Source organism: Argentina anserina, chromosome 2 (assembly GCF_933775445.1).
Source record: "Argentina anserina chromosome 2, drPotAnse1.1, whole genome shotgun sequence".
Taxonomy (NCBI): Eukaryota; Viridiplantae; Streptophyta; class Magnoliopsida; order Rosales; family Rosaceae; genus Argentina; species Argentina anserina.
Window position 1 is genome coordinate 3,382,884 of NC_065873.1, and position 14,488 is coordinate 3,397,371.

A 14,488-nucleotide genomic window follows, 5' to 3' on the forward strand; every position below is an offset into this window, starting at 1 on the left:
GAATGTCGACGACGATCAAACTCGTGGAGGGTGAGGTGGCAGCGCGATTTGAGCTCCCAATGGCTTGCAGGTCGCACCGGTGGTGAGGATCGGCGAGGATGAGCCAGCCCCATGCTCTGGCGTCGCCGGAGAAGGAGCTTGGACGACGACGGGTTTTTGCAAAATCTTCGAATCGCCGGTCGAGCTCCGATGCGGTGTGAGGTAGCGTGTCAAGCCCATGGTTTGGTGCTAAGGACCGTGCGGTGCCTTTGGGGTCGGCGGTGAGGCGAGATCGCCGGATGAGATTTTTTTGAGAGGGGGTCGGGGTCGAGAGGGTGAGGGAAGGCTGCGGGGGAGAGAGAGAGAGAAGGGTTTTTGTTTTAGGAAACCCTAGTTTCCTATAAACCCCTTTTATACTTTTTCTAAAATCGGAAACCAATTTCCGTCGACGATAACTTCCATATACGACATCCGATTAAGGTGCGTGATCTATCCATGAACTCGTATCGACGAGCTCTACAACGTTTGTGAAAGAAGTTTTCGGAAACGAACGACAAAAATAGAAGTCAATTCTCAAGTCACAAAACGTAACGTTTTTTCCAATTTAAATTTCCGAACACGGTTCCGTTTCGTCTTGACATCGTCGAGAAAGTGAAAAATACGATTTATTCAATTTTTCAAATTTAATAATTTTCAAGAATTCATACAATTCGAACCTAAAAATTAGGGATATTGCATTGTATTAGCAAAGAAATGCATTATAACCATCACATAAACAAATAGACATGTTCAAATTAGGGATGTTTCCCTTGTGACATGGGATTTGCACCCCTGCGCATGCGCGAGAGGGTATAAAAAGACTTACACACTTTACAATCCATATACAATGGATTTTATATAAAGTCTTTTCAACACTTCTCTTTTCCAATGTGGGACAAACATTTTTCCCTCATTCTAAGTAGTCATCTTTGAGTGACAATTTCTTATTCACCCACAAACTAAATTACACAAACAAACATATGATCTTGTAGTCCTCATTATGGAGAACTCAAATCTATGTTCATATTTGATTAATTATAAGTTTAACTTAATTAAATTAATCAATTATAATTTGATTTTAAATGGTTTATTAACCATTTTCCCAACAGTCCTGTCCAGAAGCCTCAAGGCCTAATGCAATTTCTAGCAGCTGACAGTCAGCAAAACGGATCATGCTTCCGAATGATACATAAACAACCGAATGCGGTTTCTTTGAATCAAGCCATCTCAAGCACTCATGTTTCTAAGCAGTATAGTTCTCTACAGATCCCCTCTCTGCTTTATCATCTTCTGTTGTCTTGTTGCATAAAGAAACATGACCGATATGCCATGCTTTCCTCCCAATTAAACACCTTCCTGTAATGATCTGCATAAGCTGGTTCTAGTTCATAAAAACGGTTAACAATTACCCCGTGGCTCCTTTCTTCGCTCTCTATGGATGCTTTGAGCATCTTGATGAATTCTGACTCACCATCTAGATTAGGATCGGCCGCCGGAAAAACTGGTAATTGGCTTGTAGTCATCTTGATCTCATCAGGGAGATTAGGAATCACAAAAGAATCTGAATCGGAGGACAACTTTGAGTGAGGTTGATACATCATCACACTCATTGTAGCACACAGGGGGAAGAATCCCGTTCCATAAAAATACATCCTAGGGATTCCAAACTTGGCAGCAACGTCCGTAGCAAACGGAAAGAAAGCACACCAACAAGGCAATGAGGACGATGTTCGTTTAAGATTTGCTCAAGCTCTGGTTCAAGTAAACTGGTGGGTTTGACAAACTTATCCACCATGTCTTGTGCTGTAATCACGTCGGCGCTTTCGCAGTCATGAGGCAACCCAGCTTCAGTTGATGGGAACTTGATGAGAACAAGTTCAATATATTCTACCTCCTTGGATTGCTTTGGAGAAGGAGGGTGCATTGAGTGGAGTGGTTACTATGGTGCATCTTGCACCATGAAAAGAAAACAATTTGGCTATGCCTATAATGGGTATGCTTAAATCAAAAATTAATGGGTATGCTGTGGCCGCGAGCCATATATGGAAGAAACAAAATATGAAGCTGTTGACATGATTTTGTTTCCATGGGGTTTTAATGTACTCAGCTCAGAGTCTCAAATAATGACAATGTTAGCCTTGACGAAGAAATGATAACGAGTTGGGATGACGAAGGGATAAGGTGTGATAGGATCATCCGATCATATATAGAAAAGAGGCGTATATAGATTGACAGGAATGAGAAAGATATATAGATTGACAGGAATGAGAAAGATATATAGACACTTCGAAAAGACAGCAGTGTGTTCTGTTGGAAAATGGTTGGAAAAACCATTTAAAACTAAATTTTAATTGATTAATTAAATTAAGTTAAATTTATAATTAATCAAAGATGAACATAGATTTGAGTTCTCCATAATGAGGGCTACAAGATCATATGTTTGTTTGTGTAATTTGGTTTGTGGGTGAATAAGAAATTGTCACTCAAAGATGGCTAATTAGAATGAGGGAAATGTATTTGTCCCACATTGGAAAAGAGAAGTGTTGAAAAGACTTTATATAGAATCCATTGTATATGGATTGTAAAATGTGTAAGCCCCCTTATACCCTCTCGCGTACGCGCAGGGGTGCAAATCCTAGGTCACAAGGGGAACTCGTGTATGCCCGTGCGACCTGCGAATACGAATGCAACACCGAATTGAGGGTCGGAAAGCAGATTCTTTTTGCATTTCTGAAAATTCGGTTTTGACTTTTCAAATTCTCTTGACTGTTCAAATTCTTCTTTTGTAACAACTGAGTTATTGTGTGTTATGGAGAATTATAACAGAATTGAAATAAATGTTTGTAACATATGTAACTCATATAACAGCCATCTTATTAATTGCTGATTGCAAATCCTCACAGTATAAATAGCCACCATCTTTTCATTGTAAAATCATCCCATTCGAAACACAATCATCTCCCACTCTCAAAATTCTTAGCTTTTCTCTGGTGATAGAAAGAGGTACCTTTCGAGTTCGTTGAAGGTTCTAGTTAGTAGTGCAACTTCCTAGAATCGTTTAGTCGTTATATCCTGGGAGACAAGCGCCAAGCATCCTTGCACCGGTAGAGGAGGCGTAAACGTCTTAAGGACATTGTGGTATCACACACGTCTCGACTAGTTCTTCCATCACCAATCGTTCGGTATTTTGGTTGAATTCTTTTCGTGTTCTTCGTTTTTAATTTATAATTATTTATAATTCGACTTATTAAATTATATATGTAATATATCACTGTTTAGTGGACCGTAGACTTTTCTTACTAAGGCAACAATTATATATGATCGGTAGTCTTCTCTTCTTTTTTTTCTATAAAATGTAGGCATGATAGTCTTCGATCTTCTTCTTTATGCAAGATCGATGTGTGGTCACTGTGGTGTATGTTAGTCTTCTCGTTCTTTTCAATATGGTTTAATTTAGGTGGAAAATAGTGTTTTTATTTCTTGCTCTTACGCTTTGCTTTTTAAGAAGATTTCATTCGGACATTAGATTATTGCTCTAATTGTCAAGTAGCGCGTTTAATTAGAATTACTCATAAATAACGTGTTCAAGCTCGATTTTATCATGCATTCATGTAATATCATGGTATGGACTCTTCAGACCGACGGCTCCAACACTATCAACCACAAATGATACACCACTTGATTTTTGTGTTTATGATTTGATGTGCTTATAAAGAGTTCTTGCATTCTCAAAAATAATACTTGGTCATGTTGACATTATTCTCAACTTGTCAAATTCTAAGTGTTTGGACATCCAACAATCAGTATATTAGTAACACGTTCGTCTTGCGACCACCGATATTCTGAACCAGGAGACCTTATCGATATACATTGGTAGTCTGGTACTTTAGGGAAAATTCTAATGTATATTGATTTATATTATACATCTTACATCCGACGGTCGATATTATTTTATGAGTATGGTCTAAAAAATAATATACATTATTAATTGTCGGATGTGAGATAACATGCATCAGATCTATAATAAATAAATCCGTACCTTAGTGCATTTTCATTTTATTTGACATATACCGATAAAGAAAAAAAACATATATGTGCAGTCAGTGCAGATGAGACTTGTACGATTTTGTGGTACTTGTTGTCCAACTCTCCAAGACTTGAATTATACTTGCCCAAGCCAAGAGCCCAAGAGTGTACAACTCTGCCATTAAACCATCGACCAAAATAGAGAAATATTTCAAATGAAAAAGCAAAGCAGATCCCCGACTAGTTCTGCTTCAGTGACTTGAGCTCTGAAATCAAAGCATCTACTTCTTCATATGATGACCCGCCTTCTTCAACAGCTCTCTTTGCCTTCTCCAATAGATCGCTTGCCCTCTTCCTCATCTCCACCGCCTCATCACCACCACCCACCACCCTCCTCACCGCCGCCTCCACCTTCTCTCTCCCAATCACTTCCTTCCTCTCCATATTCCACGACGCCCATTCTCTGCTCCCAACCTGCACACCAATCCCCAACAAATCAGTAATCAGCTTCTCATTCGAAAACTGCTCCGCCGAGAGCGGCCACGTAACCATCGGCACACCGGCGCAGACGCTCTCCAATGTCGAGTTCCACCCGCAGTGACTCACAAATCCACCAACAGACTTATGCTCCAGCATTAAAATCTGAGGCGCCCAGCCCCTTAACACAACCCCTCTTCCAATCTCCCTCATTCTCTTCTCAAAACCCACTAGCCAATTTTCTTCATCTTCATAACTCTCATTCTCTGATACAAACACTTTCCCAATAACCCACACAAAACAAACCGTCGAATTCTCAAGACCATGCCCGATCTCGATCAGCTGCTTATAAGACAATCGAACCAAGCTTCCGAAACTAATGTACACAACCGAGTTGGGTTCCTTCGATTCCAACCAATTCAAACACCACTTGAGTTTCTCCTCGTCAACTGAAGCAGCTTGGCCTCTTTCCGACTTATCAGCTTCGTCTCCGTTGCATAGAGAAACCGGACCAATCCCCCACGCTTTTTTCTTCAAGTCGTTCTTGAAATAATCGACGTACTTCGACTCTAACTCATAGAAGCTGTTCACCACAATCCCGAAGCTCTTGTCTTCCAACTGCCCAATCTTATCAGCACCACCACTTTTCTTTCTGGCGAAGATGGGGAGCTGGGACATCGTCAGTTCGACCCGATCGGGAAGACCCGGCACCACGAACGGGTCCGAATCAGAACCCACTTTCTCATGCGGCCCGAATCGACCGACGTTCTGCCTGACGCAGCGGGAGAAGAACCCATTTCCGTTGAAGACGATTCTCGGGATTCCGAGGGAGTCTATGACCTCAGAGGCCCAGCGGTGGAAGATGTCGATGACGACGCAGTCGGGAGGGTGTTGGGAGAGGAAGTGCTTGAGGGGTTGTTGGAAGGCGGAGGTGTCGGTGAAGGGGGCGGCGGACATGGAGGTGTCGGGTGGGGCGGCGTCGTTAGGGAGGTCGAGGACGTGAATGGTGATGAGGCGGTGGAGGGTTTGGTCGCGGTGGATGCAGTTGCGGAAGCGGAGGGCGTTGGAGAGAGTGGTGGAGAGGATGGTGGACTTGGCGGCGTCGTTAGGGAGGTCGAGGACGTGAATGGTGATGAGGCGGTGGAGGGTTTGGTCGCGGTGGATGCAGTTGCGGAAGCGGAGGGCGTTGGAGAGAGTGGTGGAGAGGATGGTGGACTTGGCGCCGTGGGCGGAGAAGACGCGGGCGGTGTCGATCATGGGGATTTGGTGGCCGCCGCCGACGAAGGGGAAGAAGTACATTTCGACGGGTAGTTCCGAATCCATGGTTGAAACTTGAAACAGAGAGAGAGAGTGAGATTGAAAATGTGAAATCAAGGGAGTTTGGATTGAGATTTATATAGGGACTAGATAGAGAGGTGTATACAAATGTGATTGGAATTCTTTGATTTGAGAGAGAGGTTACATCAGACAATTACAGGCGAGGGGTGTGTGCCTCACATGCCATTGTTGAAGAAAATAACAGGATATAGGCCGGTACGTGGATTGGTAGAGTTTTCTTGATCACTTCATAATCGGCGATTGAAGTAGCGTCGACCGGTAGGGATAGATTTCTAGGGTGATAGAGAAGGGCAATAGGTGTTTCACAACATGAACACTCCTCTCTGTTCACATTGAGTTTTTAGAATGTGGAGTAGAGGTGACAAACCAAAATGCGTTCTTTTGGTTTATTAGATTTTGAAGTGTTTATTCTTCGATTCTTTTATGCAAGTCGATGGAGTTGATCATCTCTAAATATTAACTAGAAAATACGTAATTTTTAAGTTCAGTTAAGTACCTTATCGGTGAGGTTTAGTCTGGTTGGTTAGCTAGTCACTCTAACTGACATCCTTGAGTCTACGAATTCAACCTACTGAAGTATGTACGAGTGATTTATGCAACCTCAAACCGCACTATGTGACATTGTGACCCTTTTTGGTTCTAAACAACATAAAGTCATAAACTCAATGTTTAAATAGAAGGTTTCCGGTTGGGTCAGTTTGGGTAGGGTATCTATTTGGTATTTGGTGTTTGATAATGCAACAGATCCAAAGCCAGGCAAGTATAGGGAATAACGGGCTTGATAACCAAACCCCTAAAAAATAGTGATGCATGGAATTCTCAGGCAAGTCATATGGAGAAGAACACAAACAAGGTTCTAAAAAGCGCTAGGCGGTATGTATGCGGACAGCCACTTCCTAGCGCCTAGACGGTTAGGCAGCCTCCTAGGCGGTTTTAAATTATTAAATATTTATTTATTTTTATACATATATTTAAACTATTTTAATGATTAAAATATATAATGATGTTTAATATTAATTTTAAAAATACTTAAAATAGTCTAAATTCACATAACTTAAGTAGAAAGTATATAAAAATATTTGAAGAAAAAATAAATAATGAAATAAATGCAATAATACTAAATCTCAATTTATTTTTCTCCAAATTCTTTCTTAACTCATTTAATGGTCTTTTCGAAAAAAAAAAACAACAATGACATTTTAATCGTGCTACAGTACAAGAATGATTTCATTGATATATCAAGCAGACTCTTTCGATTGAGAGGTAGACTTGTATACTTCTATGTCGAACTTTGTTAACTTTCTCATAGATACCGTACGTAGAAGTTCACATGTACATGTTAACTCAATTGAAATTTATTTAACAGAAAGCATATACAACTCCATATCTTAGTTAGTCCAGGATAGGACACACTAACAGGGAGAAGGTTTACCTCAAAGTGGCTCAGGAAAATTATCATTCAAAGACTTAAAAGAAAATTTCTCCGTGGCTTCTATGAACTTCAATAAAAATGTTAATATGTGGATTGGCAAGAAGATGTGAAGTATAACTTGAAATGTATGTGCAATGAAATTACATGGGGTTGTTATTGAATAGATTTTCCAAATGTATTCTAGGTGATTATACATTGTAGGGCTGTAAACGGTTCCAAAACCGCCAAAAATAGTTGGAACCGTAAACCGAACCGTGTTATTTAAACGGTTCGATTTTTGTATTTTTTAGAGTAAGAACCGTTAGGAACCGAACCAAACGGTTCTATTACGGTTCATGTTCCAAAACGGTTTCTGTAGCTAAAATTTTGTATAAATAATTAAACATCAATGCTTCTTGATGATATTGGCAATATACAAACCATAGTACTAAACTCATCAATAGTCAAGAAAGCATAGCAAATTACAAAACAACAAAACAAAGTTGCAAAAGATAACATAAAAATTAAAAATAAGCTTGTAAATTGAAATCAAGTTATGTGGACTACTGTGACACTCTCCAGCCTCCATGAATACAAGTTATGCAGCCACCAAGTCAACTTCTTTACTGCATAGCAATTTAGCAACAAAGCATTATGTTTACAATTTTACTTATATAATCATTAATATGTAATACTGTAATCAAATATTGGAACACACCTCCCTGTAACCTTCTCGCAGCTTGTCTATTGATAATGCAACATCGTTCAGAAGAGGTACTGCATATCCTACCTTACCTAAAAAAAAGTATGAGAACAAATGTTACTCCAACTAGCAGTTTTTGAAGTGTCTTATGAAGACTAGAGTTGATCACAGGAAACGGTTTGAAAACCAAATGATCAAAGATGCAGTTACTACACTTATGTTGCAGTTACTACAAATGATCAAACGGTTTGAAAATAATTAATACATCCATTAGGAAAAAAATGTTGCATATACCTATGAAATCCATGACAAGTACATGAAGTTTTTTGTCATGTACAATAGGGCATCTGATTCTTGCATCGTTTATCCTGCAATTTATAAACCATCTCAAATTTAATCATTCATCTCAACTACAATGAAGCCCCTCTAAAGCTTCACTTGTGGATAGCCTATAATAACCCTATTAACTTGATCAAAATAGATATATACAAGATTTATTACAGTAAAAAAAATAACATAAGAAATAAACAAAAATAATTGTTTTTTTTTTACCTCTTCAGATTCCTCATTTCTTTCTCAACCAATGTCTTCATTAGTTTCCTGGCATTCTTCATGCTTAATACGCGTCTGAATCGAAAGTCCCCTTGTATGTATTTAGCTCTGTCCCTAAAGTTTATTGGACAAAAGAACAAGAGTTAGATCCAAACTTTAAAGTCTACCTATGTAACATATATAAGAAAATACATGAGGAAAACATTGGGATCCTAGAAACCGTGAGCTTATGTATTATACTCACCATAATCAAAACCTGCTTCATAGCTAGAGTTCTAGACATTAAGAACCTTTGGATTTTGGAGCTAAACCCCAAAAAAATATCTCTCTGCAATAAGCCAATAACTACTCACACCTTCCCCTTGTGTTCTATTAGAAAACAGAAACAAACCTCTTTCTCTCTCACATGCCCAAAACCTCTAATTCATTTCTCATTCTCATTCTTGTTGTCTACACAATCAAGCCATGGAAGAGACAGAAGAGTCAAATGGTAACAAGAAATGCAACACCAAAACCATAAGAGGCATAACCAATAACTCATCCCAGAAACACCATCACCCGCATCACCACCATCAGCTTATACAATACTCGAATGAGTTTGTGTTTTTCAACCAGAACCAGCACTATCAGAGATACTACTACCCAACTCTACTTCCTCTCTAAATTGATTCGAACTCCAAATGAATTAAAAACTTAAATTGATTCATTTAGAAACCCCAAATTAATCGAATTAGTAAAGTAAATCATGTTGTTATAACCTCAAATTGATTCGAACCCCAAGTGAACTAGAAACTCAAATAGATTCATTCAAAACCCGGTAGCAATGAGTTTGAATTAGAAACAATAACAATTCCAGTTGTGCTTGAATTGGAAACAACACAAATAAATTCGAATTACAGTGAAGAATCTTACCTCAATTGAATGGGTCTCATGATTATGGGGATGAATTGATTATGGGTTCCATCGATTATGGATGCTTGAATTGGGGGTCGAGGTCGAGGTCGACTTCCATCGATTATGGGTGCTTGCTTATGGAGACGAAAACAGATAATTATGGGTCTCGAACTCTCAATCGAGCTTGGGTCTCTTCATCATGGGAAGTTGGATTTGGGAACGGAGGAGATGAAGAGAAGACGAGGTCTGGAACTATCATACAACAATAATGCTATAAAGATGTTTCCCGTAGTAACCCTAAAACCTAGAAATCTAACGGTGAAGATAATAACTTATAGAGCCAACGGTTCCTGAAGATTTTCCACAAGCAGAACCGAACTGAACCGTTTAAATTTCAAACGGTTCGGTTCTAGTTATATATACATTTTTTTCTAATAGGAACCGGACTGAACCGACCTGAACTGGTTCGGTTCTAACGGTTCCTTCAGGAACCGGGACTGATTAACAGTCCTAATACATCGTCCATGGAGGTGTTCCTTTAAGACAGCAGCAGAGTTTAGAAACAAGGCCATGCAAGCTTTTCAAGAAGGTGGACATGTAGTCACGTAGATATAAAACCTACATCATAAACATGAGAATCGGAGTTGTGGCCTTGTAGGTATTTGGGATCTAATAATTGATCGCTCAAGTCGTTCATGGATGTATATAAAGAAGACGTTACCCAGACTATATTGAAAATACAGTAAAATAGCAATGTTTTTACCGTAACCAAATTAACCCTCGTTTTCCCGAAACTAATCGTTCGCATTCGACCCTCTCTCACATTCCGAATTTCCGATCACCTTCCTCAAGCAATTTGGTTGACATGAGAGACCGCTTGGATCTCCACTTCCCGACTCCGATTCTTGCAGTTGAACTTGACAACCCAAAATCAGAACGTTTAGAAATCCCCGACATTACTTTTTATTGAAACCGATTTAATTGGAATTTGGAGATAAGAAATAATTCTTGTGTTTTCGAATTTGCAGTTGATTGAAGGATTCATCTCGTTGGTTCCAGATTTACAGTATTTCCATTAATCTACATGTTTAATTTTTCAATCTTCAAATGTTTCTTCAGTTTAGTTGAATATGTTTGGAGGAGGATGCTGCAATTATACCGATGAGTATATAGTTTGGCTTGGATACGATCACCATGTATGCAACTATGTATCTTCAGTTCAATTCCCTTCAATGATTTTAACTAGTTTCACATTGTGAAATCTGGTTTATTGAATGCGAAGGTCATTGTTCTTCAATGAAATGGATTTCGAGTTCATGGCTTCATGCATCTTTCCTGCTCAAATAGATTAATGATTATTTTTCTGTCACGTACTGCCCTTGTAGATAGCTCTTAATACTACTTCGTATGAATATGCAAGTAATGCCACTTAATTTAATCTTAAAAACTAGAAATTAGATATTACAGATTGAAAATACGAATTAGAATACATCTTGATGATTCTCCAATATTATATTTGCGGTTTAGAGACAGTAGTGTCAATTCATAGTTTATTCCAAAGCGCAATGTACAGTTTCTTTTTTGTTAGTAAACACAACAATGCTTTTCCTGTTTCCCTCCATCCATCTCGATCATAGTATTGCTAATGAAAGTTAAGCTTATATTTTGTTTTGTTGACTAAACCAACGTGTCGATCACAACTCATGGACACACTATACACGTATGAACTAATTATAATGTAGCGTAATTATTATAGTAAATGTAGATCCATCCCCATATTCGTTTTGGATTTCGACTTTCATCGAAAAAAACCTTATCGAATCATTGATGACACAAAACGAACTTCGTACAAATATGGGACCTAGAAACCAACCAGCTCGTGATATCTCAAGGACAGACTAGCTCTCACACACCATAACAAGCAAGTCCACACGATACACATATTGAAGGCAGTGTTAATATTACCTAAATACTGCTCATAACCCTTGGCCAGTGTTTAATTTTTTATTGAAGGCATTTCATTCATAAAGAAGAAATTGTTACAAGGGGATGACCGGATGAAACATTAGATCGAGTTCACAATGGTGCTGCCCAATAAGTTAAAACCATTTGGCTTCCTATTGCTTTGCCCGAATCAAAAGGTCACAGTTCACGATTCTACAGATAACAAAAGTAATATAGTAAATGGTAGGGTTTAGGAGGCAAAACCAACAGTCACCTGCTATTACTAATGTTGTGGTTGATGTCGTAGTATTTGATGCCCTAGAGGCATGTATATATATTGATAGTTCTCTGGGATGCAATTTCACTTCAAAATTGTCATTGTGATACACATACCAATAGGTCTAAGGGCTAGTTTAGTAATGCTGTGACTTTTTAAAAAATATATGTTTTTATTGTACAATTAAAAAAACAGATGTGAATTAAAACATGTTTTGTTTGGTAAATATTACTTTATAAGTGTTGTTAATATATATATTATTTGGTAAATTCCAAACAAAACTGTTATAGATATGGCCAACAACAAAAAATGACATGATTTTATTTTGACATATTGAGAATGATTATTGATAAGGGTCTTATTTGAGAATTTACATATTAATATTAACATTTATTAAGTTTTGAGTAAAAACAGTTTCTAAAAACTGATGTGGGTGACCTATAATATTTTTTAAATGGATTTTTTTAAATTATCAAACACTATAAGTTTTGAAAGTTGACCTAAAAACAGTTTTTTTTAGAAGTAAAGTTGTATCAAACTAGATCTAAAAGCCAAAAACCCACTGGAAAAGTCTAAAGAGTACATACACCAAAACGTTATACAAAAAATGAATACCAAATTATGTGGCATCTTATGTGGTATTACCATGTCATCACCTTCCAATTGAATAATTTCCAGCACATATCTTCTATTAATAAAACAAAAAGGAAAATTTGACATGTTAACTGGTTAAATTTTTTAGTTTTCTAAAAAACCTACTGTTTATTAAAGTCCTAAAACTAATTGGTTATAGTTTGAAGGATATGATTGTAATTTATAAAATATAAATTTAAAAAAAATGATTCCGACAAAAGAGAAATGAGAAAACAAGAAATATCCAGTCTAAATGAATAATAACTCCCCACATTTAACTGTCTCACACATCTCCCACTTTTCTCTCTTATGTTTAGTTAATTTTTTTTTTCACACCTATAGGATGTGTTTGAGGCTAGTATCTAATTATATTTATTTTGAAACTGGCTAATTATAGGTTATAATAATGATAATAAATAACTTCCTTATATGAGTACAAAACTTCATCATGAGATTAACCTAAAAAAAAGTTACGTTGGTGGTGCATTTAGAAAATTTAATTAAAAATGAGGATTTTATAATTCCAAAATACAATTTTCTTGTTTGGCAATTATAAATTAGAAATTATATATTTCTGTGGAAAATAAAAAGAAGGAATTCATAGCTTAAATTCCCCACTTGAATTCCTCACAAAATATGTGTCATTTGCAAATTCATTTCCAGTGTCCAATTATCTTTAAAAAATACTTTTTTATATTTTACCTCTTTAATTTATTTTAATCTTTTTTAATTTATCACAAACTTCAAATTCCACATAAATATAACCAAACAGTAGAATTCACAATTAACGAATTTCAGATTGATAGGTTTTAAGATGCCATCATTTATAAACTTCTATAAATTTTACAATTTCCTCATCCAAACACACCAGGGTGTAGTATTCTAGTTCTGCAATTTATACTCTTCTCAATCAAGAGGTAAACACCTCAAATTCCTCACATATGCAGACTCAATCTTTCTCTATTTCTTGGTATCTTTTTTGCAATAATAAGAATGTTGTGATCTTGTTTTTTGAATTTAAGAAACTTACCCTAGTGATATTACGAGAACAAAAGTGAAACCCAGGCCATCTTTAATTCAAACCCGTTTGAGCTCATATATTACCAAACCATGTCAGTAAGGGAAAATGGATTACGATGCAGCTTTGGTGATGTATAGCTAAGAACAAAAGCAATGAAAGAGAAGAGGCACATGCCAATCATAAGAGAAACACATAACACCACCAAATCCAAATTGCCTTAGATGCTCAAAGCTATCATCCATATTGTGTTAAATTTTCAGTTTTATAAATTCCTTTTTTTAGACAAATATGAGTTCTCATGCTTGTGAAGGGAAAGGAGCCGTATGGTGTATATAGAATATGACTATTAATCCTAACACGACCCGATAACACGATTCGAAATCTGCACGAAATAAAATATAATACTTGTTTATATATTATGGTGTATATAGTATATAGATTATAGAATCTTTTATTTTTATTTTTATTTTTGATTCTTTATTTTTGGAACCAAATATTCAATAGGAATACTTGTTGGATATTTATAGTTTTAGAATGATGATGTGGCATATTTGGCATATGTTTTTTGGTATAATATTTTGGTGTCTAGCATTTTCCAAGTCTAAAAAACAAAGAACAACATTGATGCTATTTTTTTTTTTGAAGTAAACCAAGTTAATCTAGAGAAAGCTATGCATATTAATTAAACAGTAAAAATAGTCAGATGTGCTGTTTCATTCTCTGTTTTGTCTTCTCCTCATTGGCCCCCTTCTTTCTTCAACTCCTTTTTATCTTTCGCATGAAACGTATTCATATCAGCAGGAGATTTATCAAGTTACAAGATAAATATGAAGTAAGAGGATTAATTTGTGAATATTTGAGGGTGAGGGACCATATTGGCATACATGACGGCATCTATGTAGAAATGTAGAAAATGGACTGAAAAATTTAATTAGTTGTCTAGTTTATATTCTCAAGTGCCCCAATTAGAAGGGGTTAGAACATATTGTTCTAAATTAGGCATGTAAAATGGGCAGGGCAGGGTCGGCCCTAAGATATGAAGACCCACATACTACCAGACCCATATCTTTTTCATCATTAGGTGTAAAATGAGCAATGTAGGGCCGGCTCTATCAAAATATGTGAAGTTCGAGCCTGTTATCTAGGCAGATAAAATTTGGGCTTAAAAAACCTATGTTTAGCCCATGATTTTTA

At 36.9% G+C, this 14,488-nt stretch overlaps 2 protein-coding genes and 1 pseudogene across 2 annotated transcripts; all 3 read right to left on the reverse strand.

The window, feature by feature from the left end:
* Window positions 1-1,108: 1,108 nt before the first annotated feature.
* LOC126782539 (UDP-glucose flavonoid 3-O-glucosyltransferase 7-like) lies at window positions 1,109-2,106 on the reverse strand (annotated as a pseudogene).
* Window positions 2,107-3,952: 1,846 nt separating this feature from the next.
* LOC126785368 (abscisate beta-glucosyltransferase-like) lies at window positions 3,953-6,188 on the reverse strand. The gene is made up of 2 exons (XM_050511034.1): window positions 5,608-6,188; window positions 3,953-5,484 (listed from the first exon to the last, which is right to left on the reverse strand). The coding sequence occupies exons 1-2, from the start codon at window positions 5,842-5,844 to the stop codon at window positions 4,285-4,287; spliced, it is 1,437 nt and encodes a 478-aa protein (XP_050366991.1). The 5' UTR covers window positions 5,845-6,188; the 3' UTR covers window positions 3,953-4,284.
* Window positions 6,189-7,679: 1,491 nt separating this feature from the next.
* Window positions 7,680-9,702, reverse strand: LOC126785367 (uncharacterized). The gene is made up of 5 exons (XM_050511033.1): window positions 9,438-9,702; window positions 8,526-8,639; window positions 8,268-8,341; window positions 7,989-8,065; window positions 7,680-7,896 (listed from the first exon to the last, which is right to left on the reverse strand). The coding sequence occupies exons 1-5, from the start codon at window positions 9,455-9,457 to the stop codon at window positions 7,894-7,896; spliced, it is 288 nt and encodes a 95-aa protein (XP_050366990.1). The 5' UTR covers window positions 9,458-9,702; the 3' UTR covers window positions 7,680-7,893.
* Between the last annotated feature and the right edge of the window lie 4,786 nt (window positions 9,703-14,488).